Source organism: Carex rostrata, chromosome 18, assembly GCF_964058835.1.
Source record: "Carex rostrata chromosome 18, lpCarRost1.2, whole genome shotgun sequence".
Taxonomy (NCBI): domain Eukaryota; kingdom Viridiplantae; phylum Streptophyta; class Magnoliopsida; order Poales; family Cyperaceae; genus Carex; species Carex rostrata.
This window is the reverse complement of record NC_135935.1, coordinates 5,378,381-5,399,091: the sequence shown is the minus strand read 5'-3', so window position 1 is coordinate 5,399,091 and position 20,711 is coordinate 5,378,381. Positions and strand designations below refer to the sequence as shown.

Here is a 20,711-nt window from a genome sequence, read left to right as displayed (position 1 = left end):
TGCAGTATTACACTGTTGTCTGACTGATTTGAGTTATGACATTTCTTTTGAACTAATGATAGTTAACAATAGCATAAATGAGGAGCAGGTAATATCCATAATAACCACAAGTACACAACGGTACGTATAGACATAGTACAGTATTATTGCAGTCGTAAGCTGGTATACTTATTTTTCTGAAGGAATGTATTACCAGGTCTCCATGACATTTTATCATGAGAGGGGATAATGTAATGTAATATTATTTGTATTTTAGCCTTTTTAATAAGATGCTTCTCTTTCGTGAGTAAAAATAATAAGTGTCGAGTAATAGAATAGCTGTCTCAATTAATAGAGTGAAAAGTTTATTTTCAATGTAGCAATAGTTGACCTTTTTACTATGTACTGCTACCGCTACTGGCAAAAAGGTCAATTCTATAGTAGTTTCTTTTCAGAGTACAATAAAAGGTCAATTAATAGAGTGAAAAGTTTCTTTTCATAGTACAATAGAAGGACGGACTCCAGAAGAGAGAAAGTATCAATTCATAGCCAGTACCAGTACATAGTAAGCTACTAAGGTTACACAGGAGTACTCTTAGTTGGTAAAGTGATAAGCAGGTAAAAACATGCCACCACTATAGAATATTTAGGACGAGTCTCAAGTAAAATTTTGAGAACATTAAAGCATAAAGAGTTAGAATTTTAATACAATTCATCAAGTTTAGGACCTTTAGTTCACTGTTAAAATAATATTAGCATGAATCCGAGCAGATTTTTTTTCTTTAGAAAGTTTCCCTTCTTTACTTTTTTTTCCCTTATTAACCTTCTCTATTAATAGTTAGAGCTGGAAATATAGTACTCCGAGGCTCCGCTTTCTTAAACCCCGTGTCTCCCAAAATTCCCAATTACTCCACAAAATCAAAAAAGGAAAGAAATCCTCTCCCCTCAGAGACCCTCTCCTCCCAATCTGACGTCAACACGTTTCAAACTCTACTCTGCATATGCAGGTTTTGTTTGATTTGGTGAAATATTGAACAATTTAAGAGGAGATTAAGACAAGAAGAGAAATCACGAGAGAGAAGAGAAGAAACATAACATATATTATCAAAAGCTTAAAGAAGAAGATGACATGTCATCTCTTCTTATAATACATCCATCACATAATACATAGAAAAACTAAAAGTCCAACGTAGAAACTAATAACACATAATGACCAACTCTTGAAAACTCTAACATAATTAAAACATGTAGAGAATATAAATAGTCAAATTTAAAAAATAGTAACATAATTAAGTCTCAAAGAAAATGTAACATAATTTAATATTGCAATTAATCATCATAGAAAATGATGAATTAGTGGGACTATGGGATCCATTTTTGAGACTTGTGCCTAGTCATTCAAGCAGATTGAAAAACTATTAACCCATGCTAAGTCCGAATCCGAGTTCAAATTCGGGTTTGGGTCTAGTTGGAATTTTGATTTGCGTCACAATCTCACACTAATCCTCCCAAGAAAAAATAATATATTAAGAAACTTTTCTTAAACCTCTCTTTGGCTCCAACTTCTTCTCTAGCAAATTATGGGAAGAGAAAATTGCCTCCCTTCTCCTTCCACTAATCCTCTTTCAGAGAAAATAAAGAAAATAAAGAATGAATTAATATTCAAGAACTTCTAACTTATTGATGTTTCTCCATTGTTCAAGTTCTAACAGCTCATTGCCTTCAAGCTTCTTCCTCCGATGCTTACAAAGTTGATGGAAAAAAATATATTTACGTCCTAATGTATTTCTTATGTATTAGGATGGCAAGTTCTTGAGTTACTTCTGACTTTTGCAAAAAAAAAAACAGAGAAAAAAAAATAGTTACTTCAGATGAACGCTATCAAAAGCAAGGTACAATTTTATGAAAATTTTCTTTCTTGTTTCTTGAACGAGGATTTTCACTATCTGTTCCATATTTTTGTTACGTTTGGTATTGTTAGCTTGCATGTCTATTTATGTTTCCAAAAGACCTACACCTAAAATTTATATAGAAGTACTCTGCTTTTGTTGATACTTCTGAGTTACTCAATTTGGGAGAACTGAGTTAGAATAGGGTTAACAAGATTTAATTGTCTTGAAATATTTTTTTCATAGTTGGGGTAATTTTGGAAAAAAAAAAAAAAATTGGGTCCAATTGAAAAACCGCATGATTTGTTTTATTTGTGGATTTTTTTTTTTTTTTTTTTTTTTGTGAGAGCTGTTTCATTTGTGGATTTACTGGTTTAATATGATCAGTAGACACTAACCAGAACCGGTACAAGCAGTTTTATGTCTAGTACAGTAATATTATATGAGTGAGTCTATGTACTATGCATATTACGATTTGACACCGTGTTACAGCTCTATATTTGAGGTTTCAAATTTTAACGGTCGATCCGAACCGTTCATCTTGTTCTCCATATTAATATGTGTTTGGAGACCAAATTTTACATTTTTTGAAATTTTTTTACTGTTTTTTTAGATATTTAGAAAATCACTTGATCTGAAAACTCTGGACCATCCAAAAACAATGATTTTCAATAAATTTATAAAAATAGTAAAAAAATTTCAAAAAATGTAAAATTTGGTCTCCAAACACATATTAATATGGAGAACAAGATGAACGGTTCGGATCGACTGTTAGGATTTGAAAACTCGAATATAGAGCCGTAATACGGTATCAAATCGTAATATGCATAGTACCATAGACTTGCTCATATTATATTATACTCCTTTGTTCCATAGGATAAAGAAAGGCAGAAGATGATTCAAAAAAGAAAAGAGAATACAAAGGAGTATCAAGAAAAAGAAAAAAGAGCAGAAAGACTGAAAGGCATAATCTATGAAATACTATTGAAATACAAATTTTCTCTTTAAACATTGGTCAGCCAAAAAAAAAAAAAAATTTCTTATACGAAAAGCGCGCGTACCGTATTTTTCCACCTAAATCGAAAAGAAGAAGTTTACTCCAACCATATCCGATAAACTTTGTTTACACATTTTTTTCGTTCTCACCATGTGACTTACTCCAAGTCTCTTAAACACATGCATCACTAAAATGCTCTTAATTTTGTTTCTTTCTTCCTGGATTTTTAGCTTGAGAAAATTAAAAATAGCACCTGATTTATTCTTAGGAGGTCAACTGCGACAGCTGACAGGACCTTTTTTTTTTAAATATCCTCAAATAATAAAAAAAAATACCCTCAATTGTTAAAAAAAATTGAAAAATGTCCTGACAGCTCCACAGTGGGGGCAGTCCTCTTCCACACCTGACAATGCCACAGTGGAACGGTTTGCTATGATTTTTTTTAGAGATGTATACTGACAGTTAGGACATTTTTCAAACAATTTGAAAATCAAGGGTATTTTTGTTATTTTTTTATTTTTTGAGAGTACTTAAAAAAAATCGGATGACAGGACCACTACATGAATAAAAGAAAGATCATCAATCCAAGTAATTAACTTTAGTGTGCACTTTTGGATCATAATCCAATGTTGTACATACATGTAATATACTTTATGAATTGTATATTGTCATATATAATTGTCACACTTAAGTGATCTAATATGAAATTAAGATATTCGACAATCTATGTAGAAGGAGAAATTTGAGTGTCTTCTCTTCATGTTCCACCATCAAAGATTAGAGAAGAGAAATTAATTAGGAAATATGAAAAAGGGTTTCTCAAAGGTATGTCTTGCTGTCTTGTAAGACTTAATTCACAACCATACTACGTAACGGTGAGAAGGGCTTCTTGCCATTGAAGACTTGTCCCGTGCACACAGAGACGGCTCTGCACTTGAGGATTCCATGACCAATGTTATGCAATTAAGTATTGAATTCTGCACTTATGATTATGTTTCATGAGTCGGCTTTGGCATAAGACGGTCCATAAGTTAGGGTGGAGTTGTTTCTCCTTCATCAGAATATAAGTGTTTGATCCCTAAATGAGATGTAATTATTTGATCTCTAGATAAAACGTAATTATTTGACCTTTATAATTTTCCAACACGCACTGCTCTGTGATTCTCAAGTCATACCAATTTAAAAAAAATCCATAAAAAGTAGAAGAAAGATTAATGCTAATTAAACCGGACTTTTATAATTGAGAAAATTTCTACTGTACCCATCAAAACTTTTAAAATAGCCAATTTCTCCATGAAAACATCGTAATATCCAATATACTCATAAAAATTTAACACACTTTTTTCTATCCCCTTTTATATATTAAATCTATTATTTAGTTATTTTGAAAATTAAATTTACAACTATACCTGTCAAATCTCTATGGAGTCATTGCTAAATTGGGAGCTTCGAAGTCAGCTAATCAAATCTCTCTTCTTCTCTCTATACTCAAACAACCTTGCAATTCTTTTTTGGATTCTTTTATTTACCTGCTAATTATTCTTCTTTACTAAAAGAACGCCAATGGCAAGACTTTCAGCCATGAAGTTGTAAACTTTTGACCGAGCAAGTGAGATGGTCGGTGACCTTTGCATCAGAAACTGATATTTTGACATTGAAGTACCTATTTCTCAGCTCCCACTCACAATAGCTTCGACCTTGGCCTACCCAGTTGGAAAGTTCTGAATTGATTGAGTGTTCGTAATTCAAATCAAAGCGCCAGAGTATAGAGAGAGGATGAGAAATTTGACTAATAACTTGTTGGAGCTTCGAGATCAGCTTCGACTATTTTAATTTGTGCAGTCCATATTTCATCCAAAAGATTCTTGATGCCTCTCACATGAATTAAATCATGATATGAGAAGAACTGCGAATACAAGGTCTCTGCCATCTGCCTAGCATTTCCATTTTTATCTTTAGTCATTTTTCAAAATACTAAGATTAACTAATTGAAATTGATCTAATCAATTCATGTGACTTTATCATTTCATTGAACTCGAAATCCTTTGAACATACAACATAAAAGAAACTAACTAAATGAATGAATGAAGAAATTGAGTATAGAGAGAGGAAGAGATATCAGCTAACCTTGAAGCTTCCCAAGTTAGCAATGGTTCCATAGAGATTTGAAAGGAAGGGTATAGTTGTAAATTTAATTTTCAAAATAATTAAATAATAGATTTAATGAATAAAAGGGAATAGAAGAAAGAATGTTACATTTCTACGGGTATATTGGATATTAAGATGTTTTGATGGAGAAATTGGCTATTTTAAAAGTTTTGATGGATACACTAGGAATTTTTCCCATTATAATTAAGCTTTTGTACAGTGTATGATCCTGTTTAATATCATTTAGATAGAGAAATATGCGTGTTATTTTATTTTTATTTTGTTTATCTGATTTGAGCTCATGAGAACTGGACGGACAAATAAGATGAAACCATGTACTTCTGTTTGGACTGAAACCACCATATGTTGATCCTAGTTCATTCAAAGGTAAAAATAAGTTGTTTTGGAGTATCATAATTAGCATCCAAGAGATACAAAAATGTCATTTTTCTAAAAGAATTCAAGAGACCAAACAGATGGATAATGTATACTATTATTCTTTGTCTTTCCTGTCATAAGATGAAAATAAACTTGAACCTAATATGGAAGGGAGACGAAATTTAGGCAGCTTCTACCCCTTTGCCAAGGAAGCCAATCTGCTCCTTTTCTTGAGAAAAGGAGGACCCTTCTACTCTCCAATCCGAACCGTTCAATATCAATCAAACGGTTTCAATTTCTTTTTAACATGGTACGAATCTCAAAACACAAATAAATCAGATGTAATTGAAGCCGTTTGATCGATGTTGAACGGTTCGGATTGAAGAATAGGAGGGTCCTCTAGATTTCATTCCCTGTGGCAACTCTCTAGGGAGAAGCAACCAAATCTGCTCTGGAGCACCCTCTTTTTTTGCATCCGAACCGTTTAAAATCTATCATTTTAAACTGTTAAGATGGAAGAAAAAAAAGGGTGCTCTTTCTCTTAAAAAAAAATAGATTTAGATTCCTAGGGAGAAGTGCTCATAAAAGACTTTAAAATAAAATTCAAAAAATATTATTGTGCTAGACAAGGGAAGCAGTGGAATTTGGTTGAGGGATAAAGTTGACTTCTCAATTTTATTAAAAGACTAATGATAACATAATTAAATGCAACAAAAATTATTTCAACTAGACGGACAAAAGGGGAAATCTCAAAGATTTGTTAATTTTGATGAGGAAATAGATATTATTGAGTGTTGATGGAAAAATAAAAAATAGAGTTTTGATGAACATGTAATCAATTGTCCCTAAAAATATTATCTAAATTTAAATATTTTATTTTGGACAGTAATATCAACAATATTCACTAATTCTTTGGTGAGCTTAGCCCAATAGTCTATTGAACTGTCTTTAAATAACAAATTCAAATCATTAAAACCGATCAACTTCACTAGTGATATGTTTAGATGTCAAATTAATATATTTTCAAATTAATTTAGTATAAAGTCAAATGTTCAAAAAAAATGTTTATAAATTAATTTTAATACATTTAATATTTACTTTTTACCGCTTGACTTTACACTAAATTAATTCAAAATTTGATAAATTTAACTGTAAACATATCACTAGTAAAATGAATCAATTTTTATAATTTAAATTCATCATTAAAAATAAATTCAGATTTTAAAATTAAACTCACCAATAATTTAGTGAGTTTGAAAAACACACTATACAAGAAAAATTGTAGAATCAAGCAATGTTCTCTCTTTCCTTTGTTTTATTGTTTGCTTTTTTTTTTGGGTTCTTACATGGCCCGTAGGCCTTATTGTTTGTTTTCTCCTCGTTGAAAACTTGCAAGAGCAAAGACGCTTTGCGCCCCTAATCCGCTCCGTGGCTTTTTGCGTGCCACGTGTATTTAACATCCATTAAACCAACCGCTTAACCAAACCAATAGAGAAAGCCTGATGATTTTTTGTGTATCCAGCCAACCAAACCAATAGTGCGGCTACATAATCATATAAATTCTCTATTAACATGTCTCTTAATTTTTTGATAATTATTACTTTCATTGATATTTTTTTTTCTTATAATATGCCCCCGTTGCAACGCATGGACACGATACTAGTATATATATATATATATATAAATGGGTTGCATAGAGACCTCCCGTGCTACGGCTCAATAGACGTGAAGATTTTACTTTGCAAAGTACCTTATTCACGTAAATAAAAAATTGATTCTCAGTCATTAGTTTTATTTTTACAGTCGTCCGTACTTTAAACAGATCTATTCGTATGTAAAATTAAAGGATTCAGATTGTACAACTAATCATTTTCACTGTTGAAAAACCCAACAGATTTTGATTTATTTGATCACCATTCCATAGTGACAAATGAATTATTCGGGTTCGGTTCAACGAAATCAAAAATTCGTGATTCGGGAATGATTCGGATATAATTCGAAAATGATTCAGAATTATTCGGACCAGATATATCAGTCCTGCAAAAGAGCAAAAAAAACAAAAACAAAATGTCCTAAGAAAAATTCAGAAAAAAAATTAGCAAATAATTCAAAAATTTCGGAAAAGGTTCGTATTTAATTCGGTCAACCGAATAATTCAGCGTTCAGTTCGATATCACTAAAAAAACAAATTATTGAAATTTAATTCAAATTTAATTCATAAATATTGTGATTATGATCAAAACTCAGATATCAAAAATCTCTGAATTTGTGGTGACAAATACACCACAAATACAGAGATAACAAATACACCACAAATACAGAGATATTTAATATCTGAATCTTGACTCCTGAGTCCTGACCCAAACCTCACCAAGCAGCAAAAGATCGCAGCACCAACTCCGTCCCCATGCGTGCCCCGCGTGTCCACAATACATGGACTTGGGTGATTGGTTCCTCGAATTAGGGCCCACAATAGTGATTAAATGATAACGGTCTCCAGTAGCTCCTATCCTTTCGGTCCCCTCTTTCTAATAATTTCATATTTTATATTGACCAATTTAACTTTATCAAACCTGAAAATATTTCTTTCAATAAATTAAATTTAAAAAAATATAAAATAAAAGGTCAATAATTACTCACGTTGAGATAAACTGTATTAGTCAATTTTTATACTTTAGTTTTGAAATTTAAAGTGTTGTTAGTTCTATTATTTCTTATACCACCAAATTACATATATATATTTTCTTTAATGTCTTCATTTTCATTTCACTGTATGCCTCCATCTTTTACATTTTTAATTATATAAGTAAAAATAAACAATAAAATAGCAAATATAAAATATGATTTATATTACGTTCCTTACATATATGGTGATAAAAAATGTTACGTTATGTATTTTGTTTCATAAATATGAAATTTTTAGTAAATATTACGTTCTTTTATTGTTTGTTCAAATACGTAGTACACCACTATAAATTATAATATGTCCACCTATGTTAAATAAATTAGTAAAAGGTTATTGTATTTCTTCTAATGAAGTCACTTGAAAGAAATTAAAAAATCTTAAACTGCACTGCATAAAATTGATTAATAGTGAGAGACTTTTAAAATCAAAATGATTTGTTCAAAATTAAGAGTTCACTCTCACGTTTAGATTTAGAGGTCACTCTCACGTTTTATTTAACAAATTCAAAGCTTTTCTTCTTCTAGATTCTTGTGTTCGCTTTTTGTGGAGATAGACCATTTACCTTCAACCAATATTAAATACACGCCAGATCTGGTGATCTACCCAAGCATATAATCAGCTATAAAAAATATTTCTTTGTCCTTTTTTTTTTCTTTTAAATGCCCGTCGGTATAGGGAACCAGAAATCTACAAAAAGAAATCAAAAACAACGGAAAGAGAATGACTCTACGAGAGCAAAAGAAAGGCAGTCCGTGTCTCCAAGGTACCTGAGGTGCAATTTTAAAAAATGGACGGTCCACATTAATCCATGTGGGCCAAACTCAATCCGGAGTCAGTTGAAACTTAAGGGGATCTGCTTTGATATTCGTGCTACATAAAAAGAACGGCCCAAATTTATAACTTGCACCTCAGGTACCTAGGGTGATACGGATTCAAAGAGAGGGACGTGCTAATTTTTGTGACTCCCTATAACTATTCTCCTAATTTTTCCCATTTCCAGTTCATGATTCTCTCTTACCACAAGATTCGATTTTGAGTAAACCCCACATACTTCGTTACTTTGATCTCACTGATTCTGCTTCGCTAAACCCAAAGCCAAGCAATCTCTATCTCTCTTTTTGACCCTGATTCCCAACTTACAAAAATTCAAATATTGAAGTTTTGAAATTTCCTACTGAGAAACCGACTTCGGTGACATCTCTCTCTCCAACCAATACCGCTAGAACGAACCTCTAAAAACCAATAATATCTCTTCCCGTCGTTCAAACCAAGGGAGATTTGAACTTTCAATCAACAATGGAACAACCCGTGATATCAGAGGAGTATTGCTCAGACACAGAGAGAGAACTAACGGTCAGAAAGACTTCTCTTTTCGCACAAGGAGATGGATTTGCGGTGTATGATCACTGTACCGGCGAGCTAGCATTTAGAGTTGACATGTATCCTTCGGTATCGGGTGAACTGGTGTTAATGGATCCGGGTGGCAAGCCCGTTTTAACTGTTAGAAAGAAGAGGCCTAGTTTGCACAATAGGTGGGAAGGTTTTGCTGGAGAGAGAGTTGATGGACAAAATCAGAAGCCATTGTTTACTGTGAGGAGGTATGTAAGAAGGATTTAAACGATTATTTGTTTTGTGAATGTGTTAAATGCTCAAAAGTTAGATTGATGCTTTCAATCTATTTGGAAATTTTCTCTCTTTCAATTAATCCATAACATGAGACAATTTTAGAGGGTTTTCAACTGCCAAAAATCAACCTCCCCAAAACTCTTACCAAATTGAAAAGGTATAGTCAGGGGTGTTCAAATGGTTCGGTTTGTTCGGTTTTCAATCGAACCGAAAAATTTCAGTTTAAATGGATCGGTTCAGTTGAATTTTTTAATTATTTCGGTTTAAATGGATCGGTTCAGTTTAGACTTTCCAAAACCAACTAAACCTAACCGACCGAATTATATTATTCAAGTATGGTTTATATTATGTTTGGTTCAATCATTGCTTCCTTTCTTTTATTTTAGTTTAAATATTTTAAAATATCTATATATTTTGTATGGAATTGAACAATTTGTGTATGAACATGTGTAATTTTCATTAATAATGGCATTACTATTTATTTCGGTTTGAACCAAATAAACCGAAATTTACTTCGGTTTATTCGGTTCGGTTCTTAATCGGATTATAAATTTAATCGGTTTGGTTCAATTCTAATTTTGAAAACCGAAAAAAAGTTTGGTTTGCTAATTTTAGTTTGGTTTTAACCGAACCGTCTGTTTGAACACCCCTAGGTATAGTGGATCAAAAATTAGGCATAGAATTGTATACATATTCTACTGGAAAAGGAAATCCGTGAAAATAGAGATATATTGTGTGAGAAAGAAAAATATGTAGACCAGCTCTGTGATGGCATCTTATGTAGTGCAGCTAACATCACCTTTCATAATTTCGGAAAGATCCTAAAATTGTTTACATTACTATGATGAAATATTGGATTAGATCATCGATATTTGGTGGGGACCGTGCCGGCATGGTGGTTGAGGTGCATGGAGGAGTCGGCCCCACAGAGGCAGAGACCGAGTATAGAATAGAAGGTTCCTTTTCACAACGTTGTTGTAAGGTAATGTGATTAATTTGGTCATTTAACTAAGATTACATAGCTCTCTAATCTATGAATTTTTCATTCTATTGCTCGTAAAATGTCAATTTCTAAGTACCCCACATCTGTGAATTAGCCACAGTATTGAGCTGATGTGGTAAAAATGTTCACGCCACATTGGTTAAAATTTGCAAGCCAAACCCCAAATGTATAGTTTTTAGAATCTTCTTGCATCCATCTGCACTTGTCTGCCAATTTGAGGATTGTGTACTTTCAAAATTGTCCGAAACTTGCCAACTAACGTGCCAGTAACAATTGTAAAGGTGCTATTTGAGGGGACGGCCCCAAAGGGTGAGGCAGCGTTACTGGTGGCAGAGATAAAACGTAAGGTGGATCCAGATGCACACGTGGTGATGGGGAAAGATGTGTTTTCTCTCTTCCTGGCGCCGCATGTCGATGCGGCATTCATCATGGGGTTGGTGCTTGTGCTTGATCAAGTCTGCAGTGATGAACCAGGTATCGGTGAAGAGGAGATAGATTTGAGCAGCGCCACCCTGGCAGGAGATCACCACGTCATACCGAATGGTGGCACACTATTGGAGGAGCATCCTGCTGAGGTGGTAATGTGAAATGGTTACGTTAACTAATTTCATGTATGCAGCTGAGAACCTTAGTTTTTCCATAGTATGTTATGCTTTCCTATTGTGGTGAATTGTGTTCATATTAGTTGTAGAAGGATAATATTCTAATCTAGTACTGAGTTTGCCGTGTGCATCAATTGCATTTCTTTTCTTTTTTTCCTATTTTGCAAATTATTGAGGCGTTGTATATTTGCATATAATATCAGTACATGAGCTAAAATACTTCCGGCTGAGCCAAAATCAATTTGCTGCCTATTTTGAATATAAGGGGTCCGTTTTGAGATTTAGGCCGGATTGAAATGGATGACAGAGCATCTCTAATAGCTTGCAAATGCAATTGCAAAAGCTTTGTTGGCAATTCCATTTTTATTTTCAAAAATATTGAACTCTTTCACAAGCACTTTCATTTGAGAAATTGGCGAATACTATTCTTTTAAAAGTAAAATTTTACAATTATTACTCTTTCATAAATATATTTATTTTGCAATTAATGGCTACTTTTAATTTGACAACTGTCTTGCAATTGTTAATCAATTGTATTGATGGAGATGCTTTAAGATCTCATTCTACCTGGCTAGGTTTTGCACTGGATCTGAATTTTGTACCTAGCCTCATCTGAAAATAATATTAAGAAAAAGACTAGGAGTTTAACATCATAACATGCTAATAGTCGGCCTGTTTGACTTGGATTTTTTTTTTATTTTTTGCTTAGTTAAGGCCTTTTTGGGCGAGCAATGTCGAGCATCACGATAGGGGGAGAGAGGAGAGAGGTGGCTACGTGCCTCCGTCCTGGCATTGTATTAAAAAAAAAAATACACAGAGAGAGAGAGATAACATCACAAATCAGTTATATCGAGTTTATTTTACAAATATTTACAGTATCAAATTTTGTCCTGGGTGTCCGTATAATTAGCGAGTAAAAAACGAATTAGAACATCCTGTCAGACCCATTTTAGTATTTTACACATCAGAAATTAAATTGGATAAATATTCTATGGTGCTACCAACTTTTAAATAATCTACTCTACCGTCTCTTCCGTAGGTCAGTCATGCGCATAGAATCCAAATGCGACCTCTGTGTGAATAATCTTCTCGTTTGACCTTATGCACCGCCACAATTAATGCCAAAATATATAGTTTTCCTTTGAAATGCGTTTACTGCATAATCTAATCGCCATTGCCCCACATGAGAATTGAACCGGATACCATATCCTAAGCCAACTCCAAAACCAGGTTTTCCATTTCTGAGTGCTGGATTACCTGTCAATCATACAAATAGAACAATATAACTACTTAAAAATGTTAATGAAAATATCAGTGATAGCAAGTTTAATTGATATGTTTGCAACTAAAAAAGAAACAACAATCATAGAATGCTACCAGGCACGTATCGAGCGGAGCCTAGGTCAGTTCCACAATCCACAAAGAGAGAACCATCAAAATTCTTGGTCTACAATTGAGCAAAATTTTATAATAAATGTATCAATAGTAGAATAGAATGAGATCAAGAATCTTAATATACTTAAATAAGTGCATTTCTTGTCTGATTTCTAATTTGGCTGGGGATTTATGCAATGGGTTACTAAACATCACTAGAATTCAAATAATATGTGTTTGCAACTTTACATGCTTCTTTTTTACTATCCACATTTTTGCAGTATTTCCAAGAAGACACTCACTGTTCTTATATCCAAATTAACAGACAAATTAATTACAATATCCCTGGTAGCTAATGGCTGTTTGATTAACATGATCTAAAATGTAGCTTCCATTAACCATCATGACAATTTTTCCCTTGCTTGAAATAGGGCCTGAACCAGAATTAAGCAAATTGAGCTAAGAAGATTCCAACATATGCTTTCAAAGTTATTTTTTAATTGGTCATCAAATGATTTGATGAGTTGAGATCACGCATCACATGCACTTGAGTCCTTTTTTTTATTTCACTAAACTAAAATCCACATATTGGTCACAAGTTTTGTTCATTGGTCACAAAGCCACAGGCAATCTATTTATCTTGTTGACCATGACCTTAATTTTAGATTTTTGGAGTTACAGAATCGCCCAAGACATGTTTGGCATCATTTGTATGCATCATGAAATCTTGTGTGGTTTAATTCAAGGAATATAGGAAAAGTGCTTACTACGAAAAAAGGGGGGAAAAAGAACTACATTGACATAACAGTTAACATACCACAGGAATAATTAGTTCACTATTTGCCACCAAACAAGATCTGCCAGAGCCGACTGCACCTTCCCCATAGCCTCTGACACTACCAAGACCCCCAATTGTGAATGCCTGGTATGGTGCCATGTCGCCTACCATGGACCCACCTGTCAGGCTGTCATATTCAAAAACCCACACAGGTTATGTTTGAACATGATCCCTAGACATAATGTAGCAGAATGTTAAAAGTCAAAGAACGAACCCACCTGGCAACTAAGAAAGTGGGTCCCAATTTCAGTCCCTTAGAGGCCGTAAATTTAAACCGGTTGAAAATAAGAAATTTTGGCAGAACGGGCAAGCCTTGCTCCATTTGGAATTTCACCTGAGATAAAAGAGCTTTGGGTGAAGTACAACTTACAAGACAAATAAACATACATAAATAATTGGGGGGGAAAAAAGAACTTACTCTTGAGAAAGTGTCTCCTTCAGTAGTAGCATATTCAGATTCTTGTTTTAATACGACCATATTGTCATGGAGACTCCCACTTACAAAAGAATTTCCATTTCAAATTATTAGATGCTAATGAGAAAGAACTGCAAATTTAATTTAGTCAAACAGAAGTTGTTTGCATAATTACCTATGAGTTAGTGGAAAACCATCAACATCACTTCTAATTGATCGTCCTTCATTATTTATTGGTTTTATATGCTGCATGTGAAAAGAATGGTTGTAGTGAAAGAAGCCAAATAAAACCATGTGAAACAGTGTAAGATGATGTTGTTTACCCACCTCGAATTTAATAGTAGTTGTGTTGCTCCAGTTGGGTGTAATAGATTCGCCTATATCAAAACCTAAAGAAAACCGACAAAGATTGATCCCTCTACTCCCTGATTGGGTGAAATTATCAACTGGTGATCCATGCACTGCTATCTCAGGAGTAACTGAGTGCTGGTTAAATTATTCAAACAACGAGAGAATTAATAAAGAAATCGTGGCATGTCAACAGTTTAAGGCCCTATGTTATTCTAGTGCACCTGTGAGTAGATAATCATGTAAACCTGGCCAAAACAAATATTTATTGCATGCCCTCGAAAAATAGGAAAACCCGCATGTACATCAGGTCAAGAATTAATATATAGACTGCAAACCTTTCTTCTTCATTGCAGTCCAAAGTATTTCAAATTAACCTCTTCTTATTATTCAATAAATAATGAAAAGAAGAAGAATGGTCAATATGTGTATTTCTGGAGAAAATAGGAGAGGTTTGTGTACAAGTCTATTATGTACTAGAAAGTCCCTCTCACCTCTCACGGTACCATTATAGTTTATAACTAGAATAAGCAACATTCTTACTTCAATGATACAATTAATGTGTGTGTGTGTGCGGAAAAGGAGATAACCTTAAAAACAAATGACTGCTGAGAGAACAGACCAAATTGGGGCCGCCTAAGTGCAATAATAATATGGGAATCATTTAGCCCTTTGTCCCATGATACATCCAATTTCTCATTCCCTCCAAATAGATTTGGATGCTTAAGCGATAACCTGGCAATATAAGAAAGATAACAAGAAAATTAAGATACTCTTTCCAGAACCACAGCTTTTTACTTGTTAGAGATGCTGTTAAGACTCAGCGTAGATGGATAACCTTCCTATAACCTGAGAAAAGCCTCCATCGGCACTCCTGAAACAAAAACAACAAGGATATTTGAATGCACGATGCCAGAATAGTACGAGGACTTATGTTTCAATGTTTGCAAGATATATAATGGCCTCTCTGCAAAAGACAGTCACCTGAGGGGAGGCAGAAGGAGAGCTCCACACAGCATTTGTGTAAGGTCCACATTGAAGTCAATCTTCGCTGTGGCATTTCAACAAACACATGACATTCAATTGCTATTTAACTCAAATGAAACGTGCTAGAAAGGAATCAGTTCGAGAAGTACCTTTCCCGGCTTGAATGCTCTGTTGAGCTCCCATTCAAACCGAAACCCGACGTTTATCCGCTCATAGGATGGGAAGCTTGGTGCCTTGGATTTGAGTGAGGATGAGAAATAGGAGAGAGATTTTTAGAGGTGCTTTGCGTGGGAGATAGGAAGAGGAAGGATTGCTTCTTTGGCGCGGATTGGGAATGCCCGCTGAGCAAGATAAGCGGTCTACGGGAACTGCTAGACTGGGAAGGAAGTGCGAATGGTTTGCTTTTTCTTTTATATTTTTTGCCCTTTTTTGTCCCTCTAAAGTCTAACCCCGTCGCTTTCCGTTTTAGAACCTCTGCTTTTTAGGAGAGTTACTATTAGGGTTAGGGATATTCAAATGGTTCGGTTTGTTCGGTTTTCAATCGAATTGAAAAATTTTGGTTTAAATGGAGGTGTTCAGTTGAAATTTTGAATTATATCGGTTAAATGGATTGATTCGGTTTAGACTTTTCAAAACCGATTAACCAAACTGATCGAATTATATTAGTTCAAATATGATTTATATTTTTTTTTGGTTCAATCATTGTTTCCTTTCTTTCATTTTAGTTTAAATATTTTAAAACATCTACATATTTTGTACAGAATTGAATAACTTGTGTATGAACATGTGTAATTTTCGTTAATAATGGCACCAATAAGTCTACTTCGGTTTGAACTGAACAAATCAAAATTTACTTTGTTTTGTTCAGTTTGGTTCTTAATCGGTTTATAAGTTTAATCAGATCAGTTCGATTCTATTTTTGAAAACTGAAGAAAAGTTTAATTTGATTATTTTAGTTCAGTTTTAACCGAACCAACCGTTTAAACACCCTAGTTATTATCACCGGAGTTTTCACCGAAATTTTTATCCATAACATATAAAAAAAGCGAAATTAGAAACATGCCATTCGAATGTGAATGTATTTCAAAATTTATCATTTCCACTTGATTATCCAGCCGAATACATGACTAATTCCGCTGGATAGTATTTTAAAATTTATCATTTTCACTTGATTATACAACAAGCATAATGCATGGCTAGTTCCGCTATAATCCAACGGAAGTAGGTTTTCTTTTTTCTTGTTTTTAGCCAGTCTAATTAAATGCTTCTTAACTAGTTTATGTTGTTTTCTTAAATTTTACAACCGTTGAAATAGTATTAGATTGTGAGATACTCGTTCATATCATGATCGATTTTTACTTTTTGTAAGGATGCTAACTATAAAAAATTCGACAGTCTGAATAACATTTTTGTTACCGTCGATAATACTTGTGCATCATGGAGCATTACTTTCTTGTTAATTGCTGAACAATTTATTGTGTGCAAGTCTTATTGTTCAGATCCTGTAATATGCCAATTTTTAATCGGATACGGATATAAATTTGATCTGATAGTTTTAATATTCCTTCAAATTTAATGATGCATCTAGGGGTGTAAACGGAGCGGATAATGCTAATATCATATCCGTATCCGTTTTTCAATGAGCGGATACGGATACAGATGTGGATAGTAAATGGATATCAAAATTTAAAACCATATCCGCCTTAAACGGATACAGAGCGGATAATCAACGGATACGAAACAAATAATTATTGGATAATTGAGTTATGCACTTGAAGATACATAAAAGTGACTTGTTATCTTGAAACAATGACTAAAATCAATTCAACATAGACTAAAAGTATACTACATTCACGGACTAAAGTCTTGAATGGAAAAAAAAATGAAGAAATGGAGATAAAAAGGAAAAGAAATTGCATTATTATAGCATCACCAGTAAAAAAGAGATTAAATTGAAAACCATATCATATTATCATTTATACCACAACAACAACTGAAATGAATATGGGATAATATATAACAACTTCTATTCGGAGCAATAAAGTTAAAGCTAGTTGGGAGCAATTTCGGATCCGAATAATTGCGGATATGGATACGGATATTCATCTTCATGAAATTATCCTTATCCGTATCCGTATCCGTATCCGCCATTTTTTCACCATATGCAAAAAATTATCCGTATCTATTTAATCCGGATATGGAGCGAATTATCCGTATCCGTTTACACCCCTAGATGCATCCCATCCCATGATTTCTATTTGGGTATTTTGCATGTCACTAATTCAAATATGAATATAAATTATGATACTATGTAATTTTAATAGTTGTTTTAAAAATAATTTTTGAACTCGTTGTAATATCTATGAATTTTAGGTTCAATATGTAAATAGATCCTATCGTTAAAAATAAAAAATAAACTGTTTCTGCTAGATTATTCAACGGAATTAGACTCTATTCGCTGAATTATTTAGTAGAATTAGCCATATATTTCGCTGGATAATTTAATGAAAATAATAAATTTTGAAATACCCTCTAAAAGGGTATGTTTATAATTCCGATTTTTTATATGTTATGGATAAAAAATTTCGGGAGTTTTCATGGCATGCGTTTGGATAGAGTTATTAATTGGAATAGTTTAAGATTGACGTTGATTTTGTATTATTTTAATTTAAAATATCATAACCATTGTTTGAATTACATGATTTGAAATAGTCTTAATCTTACAGGTGTTAATTTTAATATTTGAAAAATATGTTGGGTTAGTAAAATAATACTTAACATTATTTCTAAAGAGAGAAAAGTGTTAAATTTTTACATCAGTGTTATTTTGGTACATATCAACATATTTTTAAACTGCTCGGCAAACAAATAAAAAAAATATAAGTGGAAAGAAGAGCAAAATTTTATTTGGTATTATTTTGTTCGGTAAATATGACACAGCGGAAGCGGAGGAAACTTTGATTTATTCTAATCCGTGAAAAATTACTCTCACATTATTTTCTCTCTTTATAAAATAGCAGGATAAAATCTAAAGGGACACGTGTAAAAAAATTGACTATATAATTTCATCTTAATTCTACTCTTCATGATTCTATTCAACTTGGTGAGATTATTTCATTTTTCTATTTTATTCTCGATACGACATTAAACCACGAGCTAAGAATATTCTCGATACGACATTAAACCACGAGCTAAGAATATTCTACTCTTCATGATTCTATTTTATTTCATTTTTCTATTTTATTTCATTTGCTTGAGCTCGCACGAGTTCAATTATTGTGATTTATTACACTATTCGTAAACAATTGAAAGCTGATAACAATATTCTCACTGTATCCGCATTATAACTATCATAATTACTTAGAGGTCGCAAAAAACTCCAACATCAATTTTTTTTTTTTAAATATCAATACTTATGCACAAAAGTATTTATACTTACGAACAATATTTACGTAAACAATTGTCTTCTCAATGAAATCTTCCAAATGTACTTGTATCATAAATACTTATGAGGGCCACTTAAATTACATGGGGATGGGGGCCATAAACGTATTCAGATGTGTTTTTTTTTTCTTTTTTCGTTTAATCTCGTATATATTTCTGACGATTTATGAGAAATTTTACAATTTTAAAATCACAAACGTTCTCTACACAATTTTCTCTTTCAAATGAGATCCACGATGACGTGTTTTCGAGCTCGTTATCAAGTATTTATACTTTATCGTGTGAATATTTATACCTATATTTACAAATATTTTTACATTTGAAACTGAACAACGTCTGAAAATATTATTATCAAGTATTGCAAGTATTTATACCTATACACTAAAGTATTTATACTTATAGGTCAGTTATTTTTGTTAAATGAAGGTTGACACGGAAACGATTGAAGAAGATTGATGCAAAAATATTGGGTCTCCACTACTTTATTAGAGGGTAGTTGATGGGGAAATAATTGGAGAAATGAAAAAGAGATGACCATAACAAGTTACACATTAAAGTATTAAGAGGAGGGTTCAAATGCCTCCATGTTTTTGTGCCTCCATCATGCCTCCATCTCCCTCCATTATTTTCAAAGTTCAAACAGTCGATCTGAACCGCTCAACCTAACCTCCATACTAAAATATGTTTGGAGACCAAATTTTATATTTTTAGGAATTTTTTTACTATTTTTTTAGATAGGTACAAAATCAGTAAATCTGAACCATCTAAAAACAGTATTTTTCTACCTATCTAAAAAAATAGTAAAAAAATTCCTAAAAATATAAAATTTGGTCTCCAAACATATTTTAGTATGGAGGTTAGGTTGAGCGGTTCAGATCGACTATTTGAACTTTGAAAATAATGGAGGGAGATGGAGGCATGATGGAGGCACAAAAACATGGAGGCATTTGAACCCTCCTCAAGTATTAATATATTATTTCTAAAGTATTTATACCTATGAAAGTTGACAGAGGACAAAAGTATATAGACTGAAAAAAGCAAAGACTATATAATTAGTGAAAACTACAGTGCATTATTTCTTTAATCTGCAGGAATTTGTGACACATAACATGCGATGATGATATTTGGAGTCGGGCACTCGGTGTATTGGAATGTAACTTTGTATTATTTCAAATTTTTAATAGATTCGAAAGCTGTTTGTACTGCACAGAAGCGGTTCCATATGCACAGGAATAACTTTTTTATCTGAAAATTACACATAGTATAATCGATTAAGAATTAAGATATAAATTTTCGATATAAATAGGTGTAATTCAGCATGTGAGATGGCTTTGACTTTCCTGTCATGATTAAATAAAGTATCTTTTTGAGCTGAAAAATTTTAGGCGTCGTTGGAAACATGCATTCGATGTATCGATCCTTTGTTTCAGAAAAGGATCGCGTAGAGAAAGGAGACAGAATACGAAGGAAGGAACACGAGTCCGATTTACTCTTTTAACATTTCAAATTAGAGGGACGGATTTTATAACTTTTGTAACGTCACGCAGTGGCGTAACCAGGAATGATCGATAGGGGGGGCCTAACTAGTTTACACAATTAAACTCAGATATTTCTTTTTTGTTTTTACAAATGGTCAGTTCAAAATGGTTAGTTCAAAACAAATGATCAGTTCAAAATTTTACAAAAACGTAATCCATTATCAATATATTTCTTTTTTGTTTTTCCTATAATCTTATTAATAAGAAAATCGGTTGGAATCAAAGCTTGAGTTCTTGAGATCAGCCCTTTAGATTTAGTCAGATATAGTATATTTTTTTAATCTAAAATTCATGATCTCAATTTCACAACACCAGATTAAAAGGCCTAGCTAGAACAATTTCACAGCTCTAGAATTCAATTTCACAGCACCATAATTCAATTTCAATCAAACCTACGTCAATTTCAATCAAGTGCAGCAATTTACCATCCTTATCGTGTGAAGAGAAGGGAAGCAATTT

At 32.9% G+C, this 20,711-nt stretch overlaps 2 protein-coding genes across 3 annotated transcripts; one reads left to right on the top strand and one right to left on the bottom strand.

Annotated features, from left to right (window-relative positions):
• The first annotated feature begins 9,023 nt into the window (after window positions 1-9,023).
• LOC144569357 (protein LURP-one-related 5-like) lies at window positions 9,024-11,442 on the top strand. Its single transcript, XM_078319661.1, has 3 exons — window positions 9,024-9,675; window positions 10,565-10,685; window positions 10,988-11,442. The coding sequence occupies exons 1-3, from the start codon at window positions 9,374-9,376 to the stop codon at window positions 11,291-11,293; spliced, it is 729 nt and encodes a 242-aa protein (XP_078175787.1). The 5' UTR covers window positions 9,024-9,373; the 3' UTR covers window positions 11,294-11,442.
• A 724-nt stretch (window positions 11,443-12,166) lies between these two features.
• LOC144569634 (Outer membrane OMP85 family protein) lies at window positions 12,167-15,650 on the bottom strand. 2 transcript variants are annotated; one of them, XM_078320097.1, is made up of 11 exons: window positions 15,420-15,650; window positions 15,268-15,334; window positions 15,122-15,157; window positions 14,874-15,018; window positions 14,263-14,421; window positions 14,111-14,181; window positions 13,939-14,017; window positions 13,739-13,854; window positions 13,500-13,647; window positions 12,686-12,755; window positions 12,167-12,565 (listed from the first exon to the last, which is right to left on the bottom strand). In XM_078320097.1, exons 1-11 carry the CDS (start codon window positions 15,451-15,453, stop codon window positions 12,408-12,410), a joined length of 1,083 nt encoding a protein of 360 aa, XP_078176223.1. In that variant the 5' UTR covers window positions 15,454-15,650; the 3' UTR covers window positions 12,167-12,407. The 2 variants fall into 2 exon arrangements, with proteins under 2 accessions (XP_078176223.1, XP_078176224.1); XM_078320098.1 differs by having other exon boundaries at window positions 15,133-15,157.
• Window positions 15,651-20,711: the final 5,061 nt, after the last annotated feature.

Bases quoted from the DNA above. Each gene is read 5' to 3' on its own strand.
- LOC144569357 (XM_078319661.1), top strand. From the start codon at position 9,374: ATGGAACAACCCGTGATATCAGAGGAGTATTGCTCAGACACAGAGAGA. The intron at 9,676-10,564 runs GTATGTAAGAAG...ATATTGGATTAG, and splicing joins CCATTGTTTACTGTGAGGAG to ATCATCGATATTTGGTGGGG. The intron at 10,686-10,987 runs GTAATGTGATTA...ACAATTGTAAAG, and splicing joins TTTCACAACGTTGTTGTAAG to GTGCTATTTGAGGGGACGGC.
- LOC144569634 (XM_078320097.1), bottom strand. From the start codon at position 15,453: ATGGGAGCTCAACAGAGCATTCAAGCCGGGAAAG. The intron at 15,335-15,419 runs GTACTTCTCGAA...GAAATGCCACAG, and splicing joins GAGCATTCAAGCCGGGAAAG to CGAAGATTGACTTCAATGTG. The intron at 12,566-12,685 runs GTAGCATTCTAT...TATGATTGACAG, and splicing joins CTCCGCTCGATACGTGCCTG to GTAATCCAGCACTCAGAAAT.